At 43.2% G+C, this 19,581-nt stretch overlaps 1 protein-coding gene across 4 annotated transcripts in view; it reads left to right on the top strand.

Moving 5' to 3' along the window:
* B4GALNT2 (beta-1,4-N-acetyl-galactosaminyltransferase 2 (SID blood group)) overlaps positions 1 to 19,581 on the top strand; it is a 112,816-nt gene that overhangs the window by 54,626 nt on the left and 38,609 nt on the right. For all 4 annotated transcript variants that reach the window (XM_077459978.1, XM_077459979.1, XM_077459976.1 and 1 more), the window contains exons 7-9: positions 5,977 to 6,164; positions 12,876 to 13,016; positions 15,865 to 16,087. In XM_077459978.1, coding sequence (XP_077316104.1) covers positions 5,977 to 6,164; positions 12,876 to 13,016; positions 15,865 to 16,087 — 552 coding nt within the window. The remainder of the gene's footprint in view (positions 1 to 5,976; positions 6,165 to 12,875; positions 13,017 to 15,864; positions 16,088 to 19,581) is intronic.

The raw sequence follows: 19,581 nt of genomic DNA, 5'->3' as shown, positions 1-19,581 counted from the left end.
TTTTTAATAAAGGAATTTTTCAAAAGTGTGTTTGTCTTATTTAACCATTTTTACACTTTCTTTGTGAAATGGTAGGCCCTTACCATTTCAAACAGGGGGGGGCCAGGATCTTGGGGTCCCCTTGTTAAAGGGGGCTTCCAGATTCTGATAAGCCCCCCGCCTGCAGACCCCCACAACCACCGGCCAGGGTTGTGGGGATGAGGCCCTTGTCCACATCAACATGGGGACATGGTGCTTTGAGGGGTCACAGACCCCCAAAGCATCCTCCCAATGTTGAGGGCATGTGGCCTGGTACGGTTCAGGAGGGGGGGCACTCTCTCGTCCCCCCTCTTTTCCTGCGGCCTGCCAGGTTGCGCGCTCGGATAAAGGGTCTGGTATGGATATTTAGGGGGACCCCCACGTCAATTTTTTTTTTAATTTGACACGGGGTTCCCCTTAATATCCATACCAGACCTGGAGGGCCTGGTAATTGAATTTAGGGGAACCCCCACGCTTTTTTATTTTTTATCAATGAATGAATTGTGTGTTCTCTGTATTACGGGAGCCGACAATGGAAAGTGATTTTAAAATACTTTTTTTCCTTGCGAAATGATACTTTGTGCAGGGACAGTTCTAAGCACAGGAAACATGCGCCCCTTCACAGGCATACTATAGACACCCCCCAGGTACGAAATTTAAAGGAATATTACAATTTTATTGTTTCACTTTATTCATTAATAAAATCACTGTTCCTGAAAAAACGTCAGTTTTTAAAACTTTTTTTGCATTGATCCATGTCCCCTGGGGCAGGACCCAGGTCCCCAAACACTTTTTTAGGACAGTAACTTGCATATTAACCTTTAAAATTAGCACTTTAGATTTCTCCCATAGACTTGTACAGGGTGTTCTGGCTTTTCGAATTTGCCACGAACAGCCCAAATTGTTCACTGTTCGCTCATCCCTAGTGGTCACACCAACTGCTACACTAATCCCCCCCTGCCCCCAGATCAAAACAGACAGGCCTAGCTTGCAGCATAAGCCTGCCTTAATTTATCTGTGCTGACATTCTATTTAACAAAAATCCTATTATTAGCACCTACCTATTGGTAGAGGGTGCTACATAACTCATAGCAATTCATCACAAATCATCTAAACGCAGGATGCAGAAATTTAGAATTCAATAGAAAGGATGCCATGTTCTTGTCATTTTCACAGGTCGGATGGTACTAAAGGTGTATAAGAAAAAAAAAGGCTGAACAATGTCGTTCAACCTTGGATTAGGGTTGCCACCTTTCCGGAATTCACCCAGGCAGTCCGGATTTTGAATAATGTGTTCGCCTGAAACCCAGACACATGATTCCAAACCCAAACAGACCAGGCTGTGGTCCCCAAGTAACCAAGATAGTCAACCACAAATCTGTTACCTTCCAGGAGCTGCAGATAGCTGTCTGGGGGCAGAGTGATGATGTCAGCAAGAGCAATTTGGCCACACACACTGCATTACTAGTCTCCTTGGGGGGCACCCAAAGGTGTCCCAGGCCACTAGAGTGGTCGGGTTTGACTTGAAGAAACAGTGGCAACCCTACCTTGGATACCACTGCCCAGATATCATGAGAGCCCCAGTGTTCCCCAATCCGGACACAAGTAGTGGCTGATAACAACAAACACACACTAATATGCAAGCCGCCACCACCGACAACGTAAAGGCTTGTGAGGAACAATGCGCTTCCAAACCTAAACCTAACCATACTATACTCTAGCAAACTTCCATTCAGGCTGCACCACCATAGACATCGACCACACATACTGCTTTTACTATCAGATACAGATTAGCTAAACCATGTATGCAGTTATCACACACAACCTCATTATCTTATCTCCAGTCACCACTAGAGGGAGACACTTACAAAATTTAGCTGAATGGACAGCAGTGATGACATACCTCCCAACTTTTTGAAATGGAAATGAGGGACACCTATTAGCAAAAGTATGTAGGCATAGGACATGCCCCCATAAAGGAGCATTATACAAAAAAATATAAGATAAACCCACAAAGTACTTTTTTTTATATCACTGCTATTCCATTATATTGGCTTTTGAAATATACAAATGCAGCAATTTAGAAATTGGATGAAAGGTTAAGCACTGGGAAATACCTTTTGAAAGATAAAAAACGATATAGATCAGATCAAAATGAAGGACAAATGAGGTGAAAAGAGGGACAGAGGGACTTTGTTCCAAATCAGGGACAGTTAGGCGCTATGGTGATGAGCTTGGGTGTTTGAGCTAGGATCGGAACCCACATATGCAAGCCCACCAGGAAGCTGTCCCCTGTACAGGCCAATCATCTGCTGCCAGGGCATTCCTTACCCCTCAGCGGCACTTACACAAGGGGCGTGTATCTAGGCAGCATAAACAATTCTGTTTATATGTGGTGGTGAAAAAGGCCAGTGGGGATCAGCAAAGTGTTTCAACCCATGGCAACCTATCACACATTGGGGTTGATTTACTAAAGGCAAAGATACGGTGCAGTTGATCCAGAGCTTAGTAAATGAGGTAAAACTTCAGTTTGCAAAGAATACCCAATCACATGCAAGGAAAATAAAAAAACAGCATTTTTGTTTGACCATGATTGGATGATAGAAATCAGCAGAACTTTCCCTCATTTCAGTGCTTCCCCTCAGATCTAGAGCAAATGCACTTAACCACTTCCCATCCAAGCCAATTCTGACATTTCTCTCCTACATGTAAAAATCATAATTTTTTTGCTATAAAATGACATAGAACCCCCAAACATTATATTTTTTTTAGCAAAGACCCTAGAGAATACAGTGGTGGAAGTTGCAACTTTTTATCTCGCACGGTGTTTGCACAGAAATTTTTCGAACAAGTTTTTGGGGAATTTTTTTTTTTCTATACTATTCTATTTTCTATTCTATTCTAATCTATTCTTTTGTATTCTATTCAAATTTGAATTGATTGTATTTGGATTTTGGGAAATGGTTATATTCTTTCTATTCTAATCTATTCTATTCTATTTTTTTGTTAATAATATCATTTTCCATTCTATTATAGTCTATTCTATTCTTTTTTTCTATTCTATTCTTTTCTTATATATTCAAATTCAAATTTATTCTATTTGAAATTCGAATTTCAGAAGATGGTTATATTCTTTCTATGTTATTCTATTCTATTTGTTTCTATTATATTCTAGTCTATTCTGTTCTTTTATTTTCTATTCTATTTTGTTTTGTTTTACTCTATTATAGTCTATTCCTTTATTTTCTGTAATATTATTTTCTAGTCTATTCTACTCTTTTCTATTCTATTTTATTCTCTTTGGAAATTGGAAAACTATTCCAATTCTAATATTATTCGAATTCAAAAACTATTCAAAAACGATTCAAATTAGAATTTTGTCCAAATTTTATTTTCTGTTTTTTGGATTCATTTAAATTCGTTACTTTTTTTAAATCGAAACAAACTGCACATCTTATACATAGCTCATGTGGGAACACCATTCATGTAAAGCAGCAACTTCATATAGACTCATTGTAGCGCAGAAGTCAGATCACTATTTTGTAAAAGAAAAAGCACTGCTGAGAGCAAACTCAGGATTCCCAATTTACTAGATAAGTGCTTTAACCACTTCAGCCTTGGAAGATTTGGCTGCTCAATGACCAGGCCATTTTTTGCGATATGGCACTGCGTTGATTTAACTGACATTTGACACTTTTTTTCCCACAAATAGCCACAAAAAGCTCTATTTGTGGGGGTCTGCTGTACCCAAATTTTATTTGGGTACAGCAACACACAACTGCGCAATTGTCAGTGCCGTAACGCAAAAAATGGCCTGGTCATGAAGGGGAGTAAATCTCCTGGAGGTCAAGTGGTTAAGTCATCTAAATATAGTATGCTGAAATGCAGAACTGCATTCAGAACTGATAATTGTTCTCTGATATTTTTCCACTAGATGGCGCATTTGAAGCTGACAGAAGAAGATTGTTTAGAACGGCTTTACACCAAAGAAGAGACAATAAGCCAAAAAATATATTAAATGTTGAATTCTATCATTCTCAGATAAAAACATGGGCTGATAGAGCTGATAGAACTAATAATAAATAGACAAGTAGTAGGCGACAGAAATTAGTAGATACGTATATCTATATGCAGGGCTGGACTGGGGCAGAAATTTGGCCCTGGACTTCATCCAGATCGGCCCACTTACATTTTGAGTGTCCCATCAGCACCCCCTTATATCAGAGTGTCTCATCAGAACCCCTTTACATCAGAGTGTCCCATCAGCACCCCCTTACATCAGAGTGTCCCATCAGCACCACCTAACATCAGAGTGTCCCATCACCAGCCTCCTTACCTCAGAGTGGCCCATCACCAGCCCCCTTACATCAGAGTGTCCCATTAGCACCCCCTTACATCAGTGTCCCATCAGCACCCCCTTATATCAGAGTGTCCCATCAGCACCCCCTTATATCAGAGTGTCCCATCAGCACCCCCTTATATCAGAGTGTCTCATCAGAACCCCTTTACATCAGAGTGTCCCATCAGCACCCCCTTACATCAGAGTGTCCCATCAGCACCCCCTTATATCAGAGTGTCCCATCAGCACCCCCTTATATCAGAGTGTCCCATCAGCACCCCCTTATATCAGAGTGTCCCATCACCAGTCTCCTTACATCAGAGTGGCCCATCACCAGCCCCCTTACAACAGAGTGTCTCATCAGCACCCCCTTACATCAGTGTCCCATCAGCACCCCCTTATATCCGTGTCCCATCAGCACCCCCTTATATCAGAGTGTCCCATCACCAGCCTCCTTACAACAGAGTGTCCCATCAGCACCCCCTTACATCAGAGTGTCCCATCAGCACCCCCTTACATCAGTGTCCCATCAGCACCCCCTTACATCAGAGTGTCCCATCACCAGCCTCCTTACAACAGAGTGTCCCATCAGCACCCCCTTACATCAGAGTGTCCCATCAGCACCCCCTTACATCAGTGTCCCATCAGCACCCCCTTACATCAGAGTGTCCCATCACCAGCCTCCTTACAACAGAGTGTGCCATCAGCACCCCCTTACATCAGAGTGTCCCATCACCAGCCTCCTTACAACAGAGTGTCCCATCAGCACCCCCTTATATCAGAGTGTCCCATCAGCACCCCCTTATATCAGAGTGTCCCATCAGCACCCCCTTACATCAGAGTGGCCCATCAGCAGTCCCCTTACATCAGAGTGGCCCACTGAGCCATCGGCCCACCGGGAAACTCCCGGTAGTCCCGATGGCCAGTACATGCCTGTCTATATGCTTGCTTTGTGTGTAGGCTGAGTGACACATGAGTTCATGCTCATCTCAATGTACTTAGGCTATGTTCACGCAGAAATAGGGTGTTGAAGAGCCTTTGATCAAATATTCCCATAATGCCGCGTACACAGGATCGGAATTCTGGCCAGAAAAAGACAGATGAGAGCTTTTCATCGGAAAATGTGACAGTGTGTATGCTCCATCGGAATTTAGCTGTCTGAATTTGCGCCAGCAAAAAATTGATAGCAAGTTCTCAATTTTCCAACTTTCTTTAGGAAATTCCGATCATGTGTTTTCCGACGCGCAAAAACTCACACATGCTCAGATTCAACTACGAGATGGAAGCTATTAGCTACTAGGTATTGAACTTCCTTTTTCTAGTCCAATCGTACGTATTGTACGTCACCGTGTTCTTGGCGGTCGGAATTTGGAGTAACCGTGTGTATGCAATCGAGCGAAATCCTGTCGGAATTCAGTCAGGGAAACCATCAGAGCTTTTTCCGACCAAAATTCCGATCGTGTGTACAGGGCATTAGAGTCATCTGTGATCTGTCAAAGAGAAGTCTGAATAGGCTTTCTCCTTCTTGACTCCAGACAGGACAAACCAAAAATGATGATATGCAGAATGTATTGATGGAACTTTGCAGGTATCTCATGTATTGTATATTTTATTTGTAGATGGAAATATTAGCTCCTTGGTGACAATAGCCACAAAGACCTTTCTGCGCTATGATAAGTTACGAGAGTTGATAAGAAGTATACGTCTGTTTTACCCCGATATGAAGGTCATCGTGGCGGATGACAATGACGAGCTTGAAAAAATTGAAGATCCAAATGTAGAACAGTACTTTATGCCATTTGCTAAGGTAAAGTCTATTCCATCTCTATGACTTTGTGACAAAATAGCAAAACCGAGAAAGAGTGTTTGTTATATGAGGTGTGCCTAAAAGGTTTGGTGAACGTATCTTCTGTTTTGTTTGTTTTCTGATACCAAACAAATTACCTTTATTGGCCTTCAAAATAATCGCCATCCTTCACAAAACACATTTGGCAACTTTCATAAAGCTTCTGGAAACTGTCAGCAAAGGCCTCTTGAGGAATCGATCGCAGAACCGCTGTCACACAATCTTGCAATGCCGCCACGTCTGCAGAACGTGCGCCTTTCTTGATGCCAAATCAGGGGAGTACAGTGGATGATCGAGAACAGATATGGATCAAACTGGTAGCACCAGGTGACGATGGTTGACAGAAAGAATGGATCCTGGTCACACATGGTAATTAAATCTCTATAGATTTCAATACCTTTTGCTTTCTGTTCGTCTGTCAGCTTGTGCGGCACAAACCGGGAGCAGATCTTCTGCTTACCCAAATCTTTGCGGACAATGGTGCACACCGTGTCCTTGCTAATGCCCAATTCCTTCGCCATCAATCATAGGGTCAGTCCCCGATCTCCTGTCAGCATTTGTCACACTTACCCGATCATGTCTAAGATTCTAATTGTCAATGGCAGTTGTTTCCTTCCCGGCTCGAAAGCATTTGAACCATGATGCAAACAAATTTCTGCTCATGGTTTCTGTCCAGTATACTTGCACCAATATTTCATGCATCATCATGTTGATTTCACCAATTTGTTGCAGAATTTGATGTTCACTCATTGCACTACATCTCACACTGACTACACAGCAGGTTTACCCTGACGGTCAGGTGTACTCCACACTAGGTGATGCTTCTAGTTGTGTGCATGTGCGTACCTGGCCTATGTTGCCATTGAGATATTGGACCTTTCACTGAACTTTTTAGACGCGCCTCATATACCTTGTCCTGGTAACTTTTTAGACGCACCTCCTATACCTTGTCCTGGTAACTTTTTAGACGCACCTCATATACCTTGTCCTGGTAACTTTTTAGACGCACCTCCTATACCTTGTCCTGGTAACTTTTTAGATGCACCTCCTATACCTTGTCCTGGTAACTTTTTAGACGCACCTCCTATACCTTGTCCTGGTAACTTTTTAGACGCACCTCCTATACCTTGTCCTGGTAACTTTTTAGACGCACCTCATATACCTTGTCCTGGTAACTTTTTAGACGCACCTCCTATACCTTGTCCTGGTAACTTTTTAGACGCACCTCCTATACCTTGTCCTGGTAACTTTTTAGACGCACCTCATATACCTTGTCCTGGTAACTTTTTAGACGCACCTCCTATACCTTGTCCTGGTAACTTTTTAGACACACCTCATATACCTTGTCCTGGTAACTTTTTAGACGCACCTCCTATACCTTGTCCTGGTAACTTTTTAGACGCACCTCCTATACCTTGTCCTGGTAACTTTTTAGACGCACCTCCTATACCTTGTCCTGGTAACTTTTTAGACGCACCTCCTATACCTTGTCCTGGTAACTTTTTAGACGCACCTCATATACCTTGTCCTGGTAACTTTTTAGACGCACCTCATATACCTTGTCCTGGTAACTTTTTAGACGCACCTCCTATACCTTGTCCTGGTAACTTTTTAGACGCACCTCCTATACCTTGTCCTGGTAACTTTTTAGACGCACCTCCTATACCTTGTCCTGGTAACTTTTTAGATGCACCTCATATACCTTGTCCTGGTGACTTTTTAGACGCACCTCATATACCTTGTCCAATTTCTTGTAGAGGTATCACAGAGAGAGGATATGAGGGAAAATCCCACCAGCTGGGTCACAGACTGAAAAGAAAAACCTCTTCTCCATGCCACGAGAATTACAGTGCCTTGAAAAAGTATTCATACCCTTTGAAATTTACCACATTTTGTCATGTTATAACCAAAAACATAAATGTGTTTTATTGGGATTTTGTGTGATAGACCAACAAAAAGTGGCACATAATTGTGAGGTGGTATAAAAATGTTTCAACATTTTTTTACAAATGAATATAAAAAAAAAAATGCGCCATGCATTTGGATTTAGCCCCCTTTACACCAATACCCCAAACTAAAATCTAGTGGAACCAATTGCCTTCAGAAGTTACCTAATTAGTAAATAGTGTCCACCTGTGTGTAATTTAATCTCAGTATAAATGCAGTTGTTCTGTGAAGCCCTCAGAGGTTTGTTAGAGAACCTTAGCGAACAAATAGCATCATGAAGTCCAAGGAACACACCTGACAGGTCAGGGATAAAGTTGTGGAGAAGTTTATAGCAGGATTAGGTTATAAAAAAAAAAATATCCCAAGCTTTGAACATCCCACTCAGCACTGTTCAATCCATCATCCGAAAATGCAAAGAGTATGGCACAACTACACACCCACCAAGACATGGCTGTCCACCTAAACTGACAGGCCAGGTAAGGAGAGCATTAATCGGAGAAGCAGCCAAGAGGCCCACGGTAAGTCTGGAGGAACTGCAGAGATCCATAGCTTAGGTAGGAGGCAGAATCTGTCCACATGGCAACTATTAGTCGTCCACTCCACAAATCTGGCCTTTATGGAAGAGTGGCAAGAAGAAAGCCATTGTTGAAAGAAAGACATAAAAAGTCCTGTTTGCAGTTTGTCAGAAGTCATGTGGTGGACATAGTAAATGTGGAAGAAGGTGCTCTGGTCAGATGAGAGCAAAATGTTACTTTTTGGCCTAAAAGCAAAACGCTATGTGCGGCGGAAAACTAACACTGCACATCATCCTGAACACACTATCCCCACCGTGAAACATTGTGGGGGCAGCATTATTCTGTGGGGATGCTTTTCATTAGCAGGAACAGGGAAGCTGGTCAGAGCTGATGGGAAGTTGGATGGAGCCAAAAACAGAGCAATCTTATGCCTTGTACACACGGCCGGACTTTTCAACAGCAAAGGTCCATTGGACAATTCGACTGTGTGTGGGCTTCATCGGACCTTTGCTGTCAAAAAATCAGACAGACTTTCGATTTAGAACATGTTTCAAATCTTTCCGATGGACTCAAGTTCGGTCGAAAAATCTGTTTGTCTGTATGCTAGTCCGACGGACGAAAACCGACGCTAGGGCAGCTATAGGCTACTGGCTATGAACTTCCTTATTCTAGTCCAGTCATACGTCATCACGGTCGAATCTAACAGACTTTGGTGTGATTGTGTGTGGTCAAGTCCGTTTGTTCGGAAAGTCAGTCGGACCTAGTCTGCCAGAAAGTCCGGTCGCGTGTAGACGGCATTAGAAGAAAACCTGTTATAGTCTGCAAAAAACTTGAGACTGGGGTGGAGGTTCACATTCCAGCAGGACAACGACCTTAAACATGCAGCCAGAGCTATAATGGAATAGTTTAGATCAAAGCATATTCATGTGTTAGAATGGCTCAAAGTCCAGACCTAAATCCAAATGAGAATCTGTGGCAAGACTTGAAAATTGCTATTCACAGACGCTCTCCATCCAATCTGACAGATCTTGAGCTATTTTGCAAAGAAGAATGGGCAAACATGTCAATCTCTCTAGATGGGCAAAGCTGGTAGAGACATCCCCAAAAAGACTTGCAGCTGTAATTGCAGCGAAAGGTGGTTCTACAAAGTATTGATTCAGGGGGGCTGAATACAAATGCACACCACACTTTCCACATTTATTTGTATAAAAATATTTTGAAAAACATTTAGTATTTCTCCTTCCACTTCACAATTATGTGCAACTTTGTGTTGGTTTGGTTGATCACATAAAATCCCAATAAAAAAACATTTACGTTTTTGGTTGTAACATGGCCAAATGTGGAAAATGTCAAGGGATATGAATACTTTTTCAAGGCACTGTATCTATATCCAATATCCAATCAGAGTGGCAAGCAAACACTCAAGAGTCCAAGTTAATTTAATGATAAAATGAATTCATAGCAGAAACCAATTTTAGCACTAAACTAGAAATGACCGAACATTTGCCTGTTCGGCCGTTCAACGAATACCCAAATTTGCAGGGTGTTCACCGCTGAGCGATGCACAGTGCATTCTGTGACCTGATTGGCGCAGTATATGCCCATTGTTAAGGAGCGGGGCTGGGAAGCCGGCTGCAATGTCCTAAACACCCGATGAGACATCAGCTGTCAATGGGCTTCCCTGCTAAAATTTGAATCCTGTCTTCCATGCGCCTTCCATGCGCCTTCCATTTACCATAGTGATCCATTCTTCCTGCCTTCCATGTGCCATAGTGAGCCTTTCTTCCTGCCTTCCATGTGCCATAGTGAGCCTTTCTTCCTGCCTTCCATGTACCCATGGGCGTCCGCAGTACTTTTTCCAGGGGGGGGGGCATTATTTCAAGGCCACCCATGCTCTGCCCCTTTTTCTACAATCTCATGAAAATCTTTCCACTTGAAAGATATATGTGTGTTCTACAAAAGACAATTCATCTTCACTTTGTATTGGAAGTTACTCAGGCGGCTACGTACCATGCCCTCATAGCCTAGAGAATGTACATCTTTTTACATTGCAATACATCTGTTGTGGTCACATTTTGATCTTCATACTGTCACTGTATAGGTTGTTTTCATCAAGAACAAAATATAGCCACAACAGATGTAGCATCACATTGGATGATCAGGGTGAGGGGGGAAACGTCAGATGATAGATGTCTCAGAGACGCAGAGAGCAGCCAGCAAAAGTCTGCAGTGTGGCGCTGCCTGCGGCAGACCCTGCTGGTTGCTGCAACATCTTGACAATTCCATGGGGGGGGGGGGGGCACATGACCCCCCCTTGCCCCTCCTGCAGACGCCCATGCATGTACCAGTGATCATTCCTTTCTTTCTTCCATGTACCATAGGGATCATTGCTGCCTTCCATGTACCAAAGTGATCCCTCCTTCCTTTCTTCCATGTAACACAGTGATCCTTCCCTCTCTCAAATCTCTCTCCCTAAGGGTTGGTTCACACTGGAACACAATGCGGGAAGGGGGCATTCCGTGTGCATTTCCCACACTGCATGCAACCATGCTACCCTTGTGAGATGCATGTAAGTGCCATTAATCGTTAATGGCAGCGTGTTTGCGGCCACCAAACCACATGGTACTGCTATATTATACGGTTTGATGTGGTACGATTTGAAGAAATAGTCCTTTTGTACACCCCTGGCTGCTGCCTCTGCAGCTAAAGAGGGAGCATTTCGGGAGACGGTAAAACCCTGTGGTTGAGCCGGGGTTTTACCAGCCTTACAACCACTAGTGTGAATGAACCCTAGGTGTTATACTCCAGATTTCTGATATTTGAAATATGATTTCCTTCAAGCAATGTTGCACTTTATACAGCAACAAGGCTAACCGTCCTTCTTTAAGCCACTCCACTTTTAGGTCTATATTTACTACTATGTGCTCCATGTAGTGCAGTACTTATATTTTGGCTCCATCCCGGGTTCTTTATAATTGTCTATTTGAGCTCTCTGTCTATTTTCAGTGTGTACAAAACCAGATGTTTTAGAAGTCATTTTCTAAATGATTGTGTTGAAATTTATATGTATCACTGAGACTCCAGCTTGTGGCAAAGCAATCAAAGCATATTTTATAGGTACGAGGAAGCCCAGGTTTTGTTTAACCACTTCAGCCCCGGAAGATTTGGCTGCTAAATGACCAGGCCATTTTTTGAGATTCCGCACTGCGCCGCTTCAACTGACATTTGCGCAGTCGTGCGACACTGCACCCAAACAAAATCAATGTCCTTTTTTTTCGCCACAAACAGAGCTTTCTTTTGGTGGTATTTGATCATCTCTGCGGTTTTTTTTGCGCTATAAACAAAAAAAAGCGACAATTTCTTTTGAAAAAAGCTAATTTTTTCCTCAACTTAGGCCAATATGCATTCTTCTACATATTTTTGGTAATAAAAATTGCAATAAGTGTATATTGATTGGTTTGCGCAAAAGTTATAGCATCTACAAAATAGGGGAAAGATTTATGGTATTTTTATTATTATTATTTTTTTTTACTAGTAATGGCGTTGATCAGCGATTTTTATCGGGACTGCAACATTATGGCGGACAGATTGGACACTTTTGACAAATTTTTTGGACCATTGGCATTTTTTTTACAGCGATCAGTGCTATAAAAATGCATTGATTACTGTAAAAATGTTAACACTAGGGGGCGATCAAGGGGTTGACTGTGTCCCCTGCTACCTGTTCTAACTGAAGGGGGGATGGGACATACTTTGTTCTCTGAGGGGAGAAGAGATAGATCGGTGTTCATACTTTGTATGAACATACAATCTGTCTTTTCTAACCTCAGAGAACCAGGATCTCTGTGTTTATACACAGAGATCCTGGTTCTCGCTGTGTCATGAGTGATTGCAGGAGCCTGGCGGTCATTGCGACCTCTGGGCACTCGCATCGGCTCCAGGGGCAAGCAGCGGCCGCACGTGCCCCTAGTTGGCGCAATAAGAAGCAAAGTAACATAATGGCGATTCACGCAGCCGAGTCATTTTACTGCAGTAAAACTGTGGCGGCTGGTCGGCAAGCTGTTAACCATGACCCTTAAGCTACTCCCCCGATCATGTTAGGCCACACCCGCTTTTTGCTGCGGCACATATAACGCGCCGCTGGTCACTATCCCTCATTCTCAAGTTCAAAAGTTGGGAGGTATGCAATAAACGTGCTTTGTTTTTCCAGGGATGGTTTGCGGGCAGGAATCTTGCTGTATCCCAAGTAACTACCAAATATTTCCTCTGGGTGGATGATGACTTTGTGTTTACAGAGGAAACAAAAATAGAAAAACTAGTGGATGTATTGGAAGGAACCGACTTGGATGTGGTGAGATCTGCTTCTACTTTTCTCTTACTGGATACCTCAATCACATAGATACTGTATAGGGTTGCTTTAGAGTACTTGGAATACAGACTTAACGTGTATATATAGCCAAACCTTTTATAAGTTTTGAGTAGAGTGGGGATTGATTAGAACCCCCGTTAAATCAAGTCAACTGGGGAAGTGAAGGTAAATCTCTCTAACAAAACACGGACAACAAAAAAGAAACTGAGTCGCTGACCGATGTCCACGCCCTTTTAAAAAAAAAAATTGGTGTTGGGTTCCCTTCAAAATCCATACCAGACAAAGACTGGTATGGATTAGGGAAGGGGACCCCACGCTGTTTTTTTCTCAATTGCTATTGCTAACAATTGCTTTGTTTATATTCAACCTTCAGCAGGGAACCACGATGACATCTCATGAGTCATCCGTTGACAAGGAGCAGGCTTGCCAACCTGCTCCTTAACAACCAGCTATTCACTGGTTGTTAAGGACATCACGGACCACCGCTAAGTGGTGCTTAGCAGGGGTTGGCAGCTTTTAAGAGCTTGTAGGAGCCGTCAGCGATTTTTCTGCTAGCAAAGCGCTCCTAGAAATGAAACAAGTGCCATCAGATTACATACAGCGAGAATCTCCTGTTTACTCAGCAGCCTCTTTAATACAAAGTCCCGCCTCCTGGACCGGCTTCTATGATAGACAGAACACTGGTCCAATGCCGACCCAGGAGATGGGACTTACAGAGGCTGCTGAGTAAACAGGAGATTCTCGCTGTATGTAATCTGATGGCGCTAGGCAGCCCAAATTGCAGTATCAGCGTATAACACACACACACTATTTGCACCAGATTTTCAGGGTGAAAAAGTGTGTGTTATATGCCAATAAATACAGTAATTGCAACCACATGCTTCTATCCCTGTTGAAGCAAAAATTGGGGAAAAGGGGAGGGGAAATATTGGTACTTTAAATGAGGCCATGGCCTGGTAAGGTCATGTGCCTCCATCCCTGACAATTATATTGTTAAAATTAGGAGCAAGAGGGTAGGACTTTAAATGAAGCACACATTTTCTTAGGCCATAGAAATGATTGGAGCCATTCTGGTCTTCAAACAGGTCTATGGTCAGCTGGCAGAACCATGGGCTGCATTCTCAGGTTCCCTGGTGGGACAAAAAAGCCAGAGAAAACCATGGAAGGCGGCGTTGGAGGGGGGGGGGGCTGGCGGGAGGAATGTTCCCTCTCACTGCTTGTAAAAGCAGTCTAGCGGCTAATTAGCCTCTAAGATTGCTTTTACATGAAAACTGACCACTGGCTGAAAAGAACGATACCAAGATGATACCTAAACCTGCAGACATCATTCTGGTATAACCACTCAAAGTCCAGCAACATACCAGTACGTTGCTGGTCCTTGTTGGGCATATATTGTAATGTGGTTTTTTTTCATGCAGCCTGTGGGCTGAAAAAAAGATTGATTAGTGAGTATGCCCACCATTAGAATACCGGCCTGCATCCACCCACTTCTAATGATGGGCATACATGCATGGTTTTTTTTTAACTGTGGCTAAAACCTAACTGATGTCACCCACCGGGTGATCAGGGGGTTAAACCTTTATTAGGTAATATACGGCGGGTACCCTGACGCTATAAAGAACAAACCAACCAGCTTCACCCGTGACCTTAATACAGTGATCGCTGGTGACAGAGGGTGAAAGGGTTAACTAGGGGGCAATCAGGGGGTTAAAACCTTTATTAGGTAATATATGGGAGTACCCTGACACTATAAAAACCTGACAGTGAAACTAACCAACTAACTGGCTAACTAGCATCACCCGTGACACTAATACGGCAATCCGAAAATAGATCTACTAGTGACACTGGTGACAGGGGGTGAAAGGGTTAACTGGGGGTGATCAAAGGGTTAAACCTTTATTAGTGGGTTAATGGGGGTTACCCTAAAACTACCTGTGCCTAATACTAACTGCCCTAACACTGATTAGTGTCACAAGTGACACCAATGCAGTGATCAGTGAAAATCTGAAAACTGCAATTGGTGACACAATGACAGGGAGTGAAGGAGTTAACTGGGGGGGGGGGCGATCGGGGGATTAAATGTATGCCTACGTGTACTGTGTCAGTGTAGTGTTGGTGCAAGTCATGTTTGGATGTCCTCTCTTCTCGCTCTGGAAAAGGATTCCACGGGGGGAGGTGACATCACTTCATCTGCCTGTGTTGGCATTTCATTAGTCAGAACCGATCAGCAGGTCCATGCCAGAAATCATTGGCCTGGACCTGAAGACTGATCGGTTCTGCAATGAATCCGATTGGCGGGGGCGCACGCGACCCCTGCCTGCGGGCGCTAACAACGCATGGGTATGTCATTTTGCGAAGCGGTGCCATTCTGCCATAAAGCTTGTAAAAAAGCTGCAAAAAAGCTTAGAAAAATGCCGGAAAAATCGATACGCTCAGATATGAATGGAGCCAAATCTGGTGCAGCTGTGCACAGTAACCATTCAGCTACTTACTTCAGCTTGTTCAATTAAGCTTTACAAAAAAAAAAAAACTGGAAGCTGATGTTTTAGTAAATCAAACCAAAATATTTCCTGGAAGTTGCAACATTTTGCAAGAGTCTGCTTCATGGTTGATTGGATGCAGTATATTTTCACTAGAGTAAGAGGTTCTTACCAAGGTATCTTTAGTATAGGATCCCTGTACTGTACCCAGCAGTCCCCTCCTCATCTGGGTTAGTCAACATTTTTTTAATTCTGCTTAGAAAATCCCTTTTATTCACTTCAAGTTCAGGACTACAACTGTGTACCAGTCTTCAATGTAATTTAAAATAGTGAATTTATGTTTGTTACAGGTAGGTGGTAATGTAGCAGGTAACCATTTCAGTATTACACTCCTCTTGGAAGAAGGCGATGATGAAGGCGATTGTCTACATTGGGAAAAAGGTGCATACCATCAAATTGAAGGCTTTCCTAATTGTGTGCTATGTTCGGGAGTAGTGAACTTCTTCTTGGCCCATACAGAGAGAGTTCTAGGCGTTGGATTTGATCCAAAGCTGAACCGAGTAGCACATACAGGTATTTATAGTGTTTTCCATCCTCTTTATATGTATAAGCGATGAACGTATAGATCTTGGTTTAAAATATGTTCCATCGGAGGTCTGCAGTTACAGTATGTTGCCTGTGGCAATCCATTTTAAGCAACCAACATTGCTGGAAAACCAAATTTTAAACTCTAGGACAGTGATTCTCAACCAGGGTTCCGTGGAACCCTGGGGTTTCTCCAGAGGTTGCTAGGGGTTCCTTCAGCATTAAGCCATTTCTGCCTCTCTGATAAGTTCCCACAGACACCATTGATCTGTTTAGCTATCTGTAAGGGGGTAATTGTTCCCTATGACCCCAAGTGTAAGGACCATAAGGGTTCCTCTGTGTTGAAAAGGTTGAGAAAGGCTGCTCTAGGAACAGGAAATTATATAAAAAATATGCAGTAGTAAAGGCATGGTGATCCATCTTTAACATTCAGTAGACGTGATAATCATAGTCACTGATTTTGGTTACTAAAGCGATAAAAAGAAAAAATATGGTTGGTTTGGGCTAGTAATAAAAAAGAATGGGTGCTATGAAGAGGGACAATGCACTTATTTATGGACTTAGTGCAGTCATGTCTTGTATGAAAATATATGAGTAGCGAATGGGGCATTTCTTTGTACCCCATTCAATTCCACCAGAAATACCCCCTTTTGACATTATTGCTGCATAATCATCATGGGGCTTTTTAATCAAACCTGGAGGTCTGAAAATATTTCTAAAGTAACATCAAATCTATAATATAAGTTACGGTGTTTTTTATTCACGATCATGCCATTGTATCTATGCAGCCACTTTGATCCTAAGCCCTGGAGGACTAGAGCTTTGAGTTCTGTTCTGGCTAAAATTAAGCCTATCCTTCCTGGCCAGTAGGGATGAGCCGAACACCCCCCGGTTAGGTTCGCACCAGAACTTTCGAACGGACCCCAAATTCGAACGAACTTTAGAACCCCATTGAAGTCTATGGGACTCGAACGTTCGAAATTAAAAGTGCTAATTTTAATGGCTAATATGCAAGATACTGTCCTAAAAAGGGTTTGGGGACCTGGCTCCTGCCCCAGGGGACATGGGTCAATGCATAAAATGTTTTTAAAAATGGCCGTTTTGGCGGGAGCACTGATTTTAATGACGATAAAAGTGAAAATAAATATGGTGCCTGGGGGGTGTCTGTAGTATGCCTGTGAAGTGCCACGTGTTTCCCGTGTTTAGAACAGTCCCTGCACAAAATGGCATTAAACGGAAATAACACCATTTAAAACTGCTTGCGGTTTTAATGTTATATCTGGTTCCTGCAATATGGTTGAAAATCATTGAGAAAAATGACATGGGTAGCCCTCCCTGCCCATTACCAGCCTATTTGGGTCTTGTACACATATTAAGGGGAACCCTGTACCCATATTAAAAAAAGGAAATGCGTGTGGCCCCCAGGCCCTATATACTCAGAACAGCAGTATACAGGCGGTGCAAACAAGACAGGGACTGTGTAGGTTTGTTGTGTTAAGTTGAATCTGTTTGTAATTTTCAACTGGTACATTTTTAAAGTGTAGCTCCAGTCAAAAAAACTATTTTTAAGCTTTTTGGAAATCATAGGGAAGGGTTATCACCCCTGTATAATTTGTTTTGTCGTCCATCTTTTTTCATCTCACTTGCTGTTGTCTCCTTCCGTTTGCAAGTAGGAGATGTTTGTAAATTGGATGTTTGAAAGTAGGGGCCTGCCCTATATGCTCTGCAAAAATGGCGGAACAAGGTGTTTGTTTTGCCACAACATTGTAAGCCCTCAAAGTGACTCTTGGTGGGCGCTGGAGCGCCCTGCTGTGAACGATTATATCAAGAATTGTAATTACATGCCATTGTTGAACAGTGGTAGAAAAATTGATCTTTGGTGGTTGTGGTGCTGGTGCCACAACACTATAAGTCCTCACCGTAACTCTGGGTGGGCACAGGAAGGGGCCCTCCTGTGAAATATTATATCAAGAATTGTAATTACATGTCCCTGTTAAACAGGGGCAGAAAAATTTGGCCTTAGGCACTGCTGCTGGTGCCACCACACTGCAACCTCTCCCATGTACTCTAGTTTTATTGCAGGAATTAGCCCTGCTGCAAAGCATTGCATCAAAAATTGTACTTAAACGCCCCTGTTAAACAGGGGCAGAAAAATTGGGCCTTAGGCACTGGTGCTGGTGCCACCACACTGCAACCTCTGCCATATACTCTAGTATTATTGCAGGAATTAGCCCTGCTGCAAAGCATTGCATCAAAAATTGTAATTAAACGCCCCTGTTAAACAGGGGCATAAAAATTGGGCCTTAGGCACTGGTGCTGGTGCCACCACACTGCAACCTCTTCCATATACTCTAGTTTTATTGCAGGAATTAGCCCTGCTGCAAAGCATTGCATCAAAAATTGTAATTAAACGCCCCTGTTAAACAGGGGCAGAAAAATTGGGCCTTAGGCACTGGTGCTGGTGCCACCACACTGCAACCTCTGCCATATACTCTTGTTTTATTGCAGGAATTAGCCCTGCTGCAAAGCATTGCATCAAAAATTGTAATTAAACTCGCCTCTGTTAAACAGGGGCAGAAAAATTGGGCCTTAGGCACTGGTGCTGGTGCCACCACACTGCAACCTCTGCCATATACTCTTGTTTTATTGCAGGAATTAGCCCTGCTGCAAAGCATTGCATCAAAAATTGTAATTAAACGCCCCTGTTAAACAGGGGCAGAAAAATTGGGCCTTAGGCACTGGTGCTGGTGCCACCACACTGCAACCTCTCCCATATACTCTTGTTTGATTGCAGGAATTAGCCCTGCTGCAGAGCATTGCATCAAAAATTGTACTTAAACGCCCCTGTTAAACAGGGGCAGAAAAATTGGGCCTTAGGCATCACCCAGAACCAGAAATGTTCTTCCAACATCAGCGGAGGAGGAAGAGGATAGACAATCAACATAACAGGACAGTCACTCAGCATCAGCATAGGCAGTCTTGAAGGGATGTGATATTTCAAAAAAAAATATTCTGTTACATCAGCTTCAGGTGCTTGGTAGCTGTGGGTGATCCAAGACTGATTCATCTTGATGAAGGTCAGTCGATCAACTGATTCGGTGGACAGACGCACCCTGTGATCGGTAACAAAGCCACCAGCAGCACTGAAGGTGCGTTCTGAAAGAACGCTGGATGCAGGACAGGCCAGTAGCTCAATTGCATACTGTGCAAGCTCTGGCCAGTGATCCATCCTCAAGACCCAGTAAGCCAGAGGATTTTCGGTGGGAAAGGTGTCCAAGTCTGACCTGTCCAGGACCAGGAGTTTGTAACCTCCCAGTCTCTGGGAACGCGTTGCACAGACCTTTCTGCAAGGCCTCCCGGAGATGTCTCATCCTCTGCTCCCTCTGCGATGGCAAGATAAGGTCGGCAACCTTACCCTTGTACCGTGGATCAAGGAGAGTGGCCAGCCAGTAATGGTCCCTCTCCTTGATCCGAAGAATACG

Source organism: Lithobates pipiens, unplaced genomic scaffold (assembly GCF_037356315.1).
Source record: "Lithobates pipiens isolate NorthernLeopardFrog02 unplaced genomic scaffold, aLitPip1_a1.2 Scaffold_28, whole genome shotgun sequence".
NCBI lineage: Eukaryota > Metazoa > Chordata > Amphibia > Anura > Ranidae > Lithobates > Lithobates pipiens.
The sequence above is the reverse complement of the archived record's forward strand: the minus strand, read 5'-3'. Positions and strand labels throughout refer to the sequence as shown.